Raw genomic sequence first — 7251 nt, 5'->3', positions numbered from 1 at the left:
TAAAATGGAACCCTAGTGCATTGCTGCTGGGAATGCACACTGGTGCAGCCATTATGGAAAACAGCATGGGGTTCCCTCAAATAATTAAATATGGATCTGCCATGTGACCCAGTGATCCCACTTCTAGGAATATATCCTAAGAAACCCAAAACACCAATCAGAAAGAATGTATGCAGTCCCATGTTCACAGCAGCACAATTTACAATCGCTAAGATCTGGAAACAGTCCAGTGCCCAGTAGTAGATGAGTGGATAAAAAAGCTGTGGAACATTTATACGAAGGAATACTATGCAGCATAAAGAAAGAAAAATCTCTTACCCTTTAAGACAGCATGGAGGGACCTGGAGAGTATCATGGTAAGTGAAGTCAGTCATAGAAGGATAAATGTTACATGATCTCACTCATATTTGGAATCTAAGTAACAAGTAAACTGATGAACAGAGTGGACCCAGAGACATGGAAGAATGAAACAAAGTGTGGAAACTTGGCAGGAAGGTGGTGGGAGGGTGGGTGAGTGAGAGGTAATTAACCAAAGGACTTGTATGCATATATGCATAACGCATGGACACAGACAATAGGGTGGTGAAGGCAGGGGGTGGGGGGCTGTAGGGGGTCAATGGTGGAAAAAAGGGGACATATGTAACACTTGCAACATTTAAAATTATACGAAAAGTTTAATTTCACAAAAGTTTTCTGTGTGCATTATTGCTATATACGCACTGTAGTTTTGAGACTCTAAGTATGCAGTCTAAATAGAAATATTCTTTTTCTGAATGTACACTTTATTTAACTAAATAAGTAATGTTCTTAAAAACAAAATTTAAATTTATTATTAGTAAAAGCAAACATATTTTACTATTTAATTATCTTTGGATGATGATATATCCAGACATTCCCATTGTGGTGTGACATTTATGTTCAATGTCAAAGCACTTGCTTTAGGTAATCATGCTTTGAAAAAACGATCGTTTTATTTGAACTTTTTTAGTCTCCTGGTTTTTTAAAGTAATTATCTCCCTAAAGTTACAAAAGTGTGTGTAATAGCCCTGCTGGTTTGCATAGTGGTTAGAGCGTTGGCCCTTGAAGCAAGGGGTCATGAGTTAGATTCTCAGGGTTACAGGTTACTCCTCTTTCTTCCCTTATACTCTCTCTCTAAAAAAAACAAAAACAAAAACAAAAAACAGGACAAATATCCTCGGGTAAGGATTAACGAGATAAAAGGGTGTAATAAAACTGAATTTTGTTATCAGATGAATTGTCAATAAATGTTATTAAATTGTTGAGATGTTATCTAGTCACTGATAACTTTATTTTTGACGTGTTGTTTCTTTTTCCTCATTTTCCATCCTCATCTTCTAAGATATAACCTCATCTGCTATTTCACTTTGATCATGCTGTGATGCTCAGGGTCATTCTAACCACTGTAAAATGGTTGGCTTCTTCTTCACCAATATTCTGTATTGTCCTACAGCAGTCAGTAACCTCTAGCCATTTTATTTTTTATTATTTTTAAAATATATTTTATTGATTTTTTTACAGAGAGGAAGGGAGAAGGATAGAGAGTTAGAAACATCGATAAGAGAGAAACATTGATCAGCTGCCTCCCGTACACCCCCAACTGGGGATGTGCCTGCAACCAAGGTACATGCCCTTGACTGGAATTGAACTGGGAACCCTTCAGTCCACAGGCTGAAGCTTTATCCACTGAGCCAAACTAGTTAGGGCTATTATTATTTTTAAGTATATTTTTATTGATTTTAGAGAGGAAGAAAGAGAGAGCTAGAAACATCAATGATTGATCAGCTGCCTCCTACACACCCCCTACTGGGGATCAAGCCAACAAACCAGGCCATGTGCCCTTGACTGGAATTGAGCCCAAGACCATTCCGTCTGCAGGCCAATGCTCTACCCACTGAGCCAAACCAGCTAGGGCCCTCTAGCCCTTTTAAACCTAAGTCTGCATCTTTATCGTTAAGCAAATTCTTCCAACCATTTTTCAATGTTTGCACTTTTTCTTTCAATGTTTCAGTAAAATTCAAAATTGCCGATTTTAAATTATAACTCTAAATTTTGTAAGGTACACTGTCCTCTTGTATCTTCTTCATTCACCCTGCAATGCAACCATTACTTCCTCTACTAGTAAAAACTGTTGCAGTATATTCATTTGGTTCCAGAATTATCCCCTGGTCCAGTGGTCGGCAAACTCATTAATCAACAGAGCCAAATATCAACAGTACGACGATTGAAATTTCTTTTGAGAGCCAAATTTTTTAAACTTAAACTATATAGGTAGGTACATTGTTATTAACTTAATTAGGGTACTCCTAAGGCTTAGGAAGAGCCACACTCAAGGGGCCAAAGAGCCGCATGTGGCCCTGGTCCATGGGCTGGGTAAGTGATGTACAAAATAGGCAGGTGATTCCGTATATATTTCTTAAACTGTAGGTTTATGAGATTTGCCTACAATTACAGGTGTCCGTTTATGCTATCTATCAGCTTTGGCACAAAGCAGTGCTGAGATCCTGTCCTTGCTGATTGTTCATATTTTGAGGCTTGTGTGTTTTCAGGTACATAACGCCAGAACAAACCAGTTTGTCAGCACTATAAATCTGAGACTGTAATAGCATTTCATTATTTATTTGTTCCAGTAATTTTTGCCGAAATAGTTCAATATCTTCTGGAGTACTTGAAGCTTTGCCGTAAATTTGTTCATAATTCTGTGCCTTTTGGGAAAACGCCAAAGCCAATTGCTTTGAATGGTGTGTTCATATGGTTTGCTAATTTCATTGCTGCAGATTTCATTTCAACTGCCTGCACTGGAATCCCATAAAAATGCTGTTGCAGGTACCACTTCAACAATGCTTCTTCAACTGGAGTTTTATGTGCCAATTTCATGTTTTCTGGGATGGGTGTTTGAACCTACATCACATATTAATGCAAATTTTTTAATTTTGTCTTTTAAAAATTTTATTGATTTCAGAGAGAGGAAAGGAGGAGAGAGAGATAGGAACATCAATGACGAGAGAGAATCACCAATCAGATGCTTCCCACATGCCCCTTACTAGGTATCGAGTCTGAAACCTAGGCATGTGCCCTGACCAAGTTCTGTGATCTCCGGGTTCATGGGTTGACATTCAACCACTGAACAACACTGGCTGGACTTGTCTTTTTTTTAAAATGTCTGATGCAGTTTGCTTTTTTATGCTACAGTGCTCACTTATACAAAACACAGACACTCCAGACTCCAACTTTTGTATGAATTTTTAATTTAACATTAACTTTAAAAAATATTTTTTATTGGTTTCAGAGAGGGAGAGAGATAGAAACATCAATGATGAGAGATAATCATTGATCAGCTGTCTCCTGCACGCCTCCTACTGGGCACCAACCCTGCAACCCAGGCATGTGCCCCAGTGGGGAATCTAACCCTGATATCCAGGTCGGCTGGGCTAAATTAACTCTTTTCCATTTGTCCATACTTTAGGATTACAATGATGTGTCTGTCCTACAGTACATACATAATTTTACATTTATACAGGATATGTCTACAAAGCTAGGCCATGGCTTAGCACAAGTTGGAACATTGGCTGGTGCACATGTTAAAACTGCTGTAGAAAGTCATTCCATATGGTTACAGAACCAATTACCAAGTGAGATGCAGTATTATCACATGCTAATCATTTGCTGAACATTATTACAAGTGACTCTTGGATTGAAATATGTAGACTATAGTTGTAGGTATGTAGTATTCATTTATGTTTGCAAAATTACTACAGTGTTTTTTCCAACATCATGGGATTGAACAGTCAGGACCCAAGCAAAGGTAGGTTGGCCAGGCTGCTGTGAGACCTACATGCTGAGCGCACCTTTCAAAGCTTGACAACTCCAGGGGAAGGCAGCTTAGTGCACACCTAAGCCTACTACCACACCCAGGATCCTCAAAGAAATCCACCCTTCACCTTGAATAATGCTTAGGAGTGAGTTCTGAACTCACACTTGCCTGATTTGAATCCTAAGCTGTGTGCCTTTGAACAACTTAACTGTATCTCATTGTATCTTTCCTCATAGCTTTGTTGTGAGAAGTACACGTAGTTAAAACACTGGTTGCCAAACAGGCAATTAATAAAAGTATAACCCATGGATGCACACAGTGGGGTGGTGAGGGCCTGGGATGGGGAGCAGAGGTAGGCTGGAGGGGGTTGATGGGGGGAAAAGGGAGACATGTAATACTTTCAACAATAAAGATTTTTTTAAATTTATTTTTTATTGACTTCAGAGAGGAAGGAAGAGAGAGAGATAAAAGGCTAATATGCAAATTGACCTAACGGCAGCATGACCGGTTACTATGATGCGCACTGACCACCAGGGGGTAGACGCTCAACATAGGAGCTGCCCCCTGGTGGTCAATGTGCACCCACAGGGGGAGCACCTCTCAGCCAGAAGCTGGGTTCACGGCTGGTGAGCGCAGTGGTGGTGGCGGGAACTTCTCCTGCCTCCACAACAGTGCTAAGGATGTCCCAGTGCTGGCTTATGCCCACTCTCTACAGGGAGCTGTCAGTTGGGGATTCCCCAAGAGCTGGGCTGAGACAAACTGCACCCCCCCCCAAAATTCGTGCACTGGGCCTCTAGTAAATAAAAAAAGGTCCTGACCCCAGGTTCAATTCCGGCCAAGGGCATGTATCTTGGTTGCGGGCACATCCCCAGTAGAAGGTGTTTCTCTCTCATGGCTGTTTCTAACTCTCTATCCCTCTTCCTTCCTCTGTAAAAAATCAATAAAATATATATTTGAAAGAAAGAAATAATAAAAAGTATTACTGGTCTTCGTGAGGGAGGAATTCTTACTTCCCACCTTCTGGGTCCTCCTCATCCCGAGAATCACTTTTCCAGGGAACCTGTGGGCCTCGATTTCTCAGAGCCCTGCCCGCCCTCACCATTGCTTTTGCCTCTACAAGGAGGTGTCTGACCAAAAGTCCTCCAGGCTGGCCCACCCCCAGCCCCACTCCATGCCCAGATCTCACCAGGACTGAAAGGCCTCCTGGGCGCCGTGTGAGGTCTGACCACCACCTCGTAAGCCTCCGCTCCTACAAACTTGCAGTTTTTCATCCCAAGTCTTCTCATGGCATGAGGTCCCGGGTCCCCTCTGACCTAGGGAAGTGCACTTCCGGTAAGATGGCTGCCCCCAAGCAACTTACAGGGCGCAGTGCCAGGGCGCCGCCATCTTCCCGTTTTGCCCAAAGCATGAAGGGAATACAACTTGCTCCACCTTGGCCTCGACTAGGCTCGGCCTCTGAAGGCTTGTTCAACGCAGTGTTGTTGGCACTTTCAAGGAGGCTAAGAGGCGTCCACAAAGTGACTTCAATTTCTTCTCCGCGCGCTGAGGCGTAGACACCACAACGGCCACTGGGGGCCTGAGTGGCGCGGTGGGCGTGGTGGGCGTGGTCACGTTGCGTAACAGAGCCACGCCCATGGCCAGAACGGGACTCCCGAGAAGCGTCCCTAGCAACAGAGAGAGAGAAAGGGCTTGGGGCACTGGACGCTGCCCTGGAGTATTGAGAAGCTCAGCATCAGGTGGGTCTTCGCGGGGCTGCGGACGAGGAGGGGCGGGAGGGTGCCTGTGAGGCGAGAGATGGGCAGCTCTGGGGACTTTGGTCTCAATCACTAGGGCGTCTTGGCTTTAGTGTCGGTGTTACCGAGTTTATGAAAACACTAATGATGGAAAATGCAAACGACAGGGTTTGTTGTCGGCCTGGGTGGTGCTGTGGGGCTCAGTGATCAAGAACTGGAGCCCTAGCTGGTTTCCCTGAGTGGATAGAGCGTCAGGCTGTGGACCAAAGAGTCACAGGTTTGATTCCCGTCAAGGGCATGTACCTCGGATACAGGCTCCTCCCTGGCCTGGGCCCTGGTCGGAGCACATGCAGGAGATGTGTTTCTGTCACATCAATATTTCTTTCTGCCTTTCCCTCTCTCTTCCACTCTCTAAATCAATGGAAAAATACCCTCGGGTGAGGATTAACAACAGAAAACCCAAAACTGGAGTGGTAGGTGAGAGTCATTGAATGTGGTGTTTTTGCCAGGATTGTGATATACCGAGAATCCTGGTCAGGGGGCCGATTAGTGAACGCAAGTTTCCGGTTCATATTTCAAATTGAATTTGGTACCTGATTTTTTTGTGTTTTGTTTGTTTGGGGGAGTAGGCCAGTGTGTCTGTAGACATGCATGAAGCTGGAGCTTTGCACACCCAGGGACCCTGGACAGTAGGTAGGCTGAGGCTCAGATGTTGACTGCTGGGAACAGACTAGATCAGTGATGGCGAACCTATGTCACTCATTTTTCGGTTGATTTTTCTTTGTTAAATGGCATTTAAATATATAAAATAAATATCAAAAATATAAGTCTTTGTTTTACTATGGTTGCAAATATCAAAAAATTTCTATATGCGACACGGCACCGGAGTTAAGTTAGGGTTTTTCAAAATGCTGACACACCAAGCTCAAAAGGTTCGCTATCACTGGACTAGATGATACCTTCATCCAACTTGATCAAAATTCATTTTGTTTCTTCCTCAAAGTACTAATTAAAAATTCTTTTAAAAATTCTTTTGTCTTATCCTGTAAATACTCGAGTCTAGTCATTATCTACCTAACAAAGTAGTTAGGTACAATCAATCTAGGGCAGCAGTTCTCAAACTGTGGGTCTCGACCCCTTTTGGGGGTCAAACGACCCTTTCACAGAGGTTGCCTAAATACATCCTGAATATCATATATTTACATTATGGTTCATAACAGTAGCAAAATTACAGTTATGAAGTAGCAACGAAAATAATTTTATGGTTGGGGGTCACCACAACATGAGGAACTGTATTAAAGGGTCGTGGCATTAGGAAGGTTGAGAACCACTGTACTAGAGGCTTGGTGCACAAATTCGTGCACAGGTGGGGTCTGGCTGGTGGAGCCCACAACCTGGGCATGAGCCCTGACTGGAAGTCGAACTGGGACCTCCTGGCTCATAGGTCAATGCTCAACCACTGAGCCACGCTGGCTGGGCCACCTGGACCTCTTTACATGGCCCATGGGGCCATGGGAGCCATGGGAACCCATGTGAACATGAAGCTCTTGCAGCCTGTTGTGCTGTGAATAATAATGTCTTTGTCTCGGTCTGAGGAGTTTCGTGTCTTGATCGGCATCCTTGAAACAGGCAGGCTACCTTGTTGGCTTGCAAGTGGAGTAAAATATTAACCTCTTTCCATTTCTG

General features: G+C 43.3%; 1 protein-coding gene across 1 annotated transcript in view; it reads left to right on the top strand.

Annotated features, from left to right (window-relative positions):
• Positions 1-1488, top strand: part of LOC102765435 (zinc finger protein 615) — a 16505-nt gene extending 15017 nt beyond the window's left edge. Inside the window, exon 5 of the mRNA XM_015569905.1 lies at positions 1472-1488. Within this exon, the coding sequence (XP_015425391.1) occupies positions 1472-1488 (17 nt within the window). The remainder of the gene's footprint in view (positions 1-1471) is intronic.
• Positions 1489-7251: the final 5763 nt, after the last annotated feature.

This window comes from Myotis davidii, unplaced genomic scaffold (genome assembly GCF_000327345.1).
Source record: "Myotis davidii unplaced genomic scaffold, ASM32734v1 scaffold1786, whole genome shotgun sequence".
Taxonomy (NCBI): domain Eukaryota; kingdom Metazoa; phylum Chordata; class Mammalia; order Chiroptera; family Vespertilionidae; genus Myotis; species Myotis davidii.
This window is presented reverse-complemented; position numbering and strand designations above follow the sequence as displayed.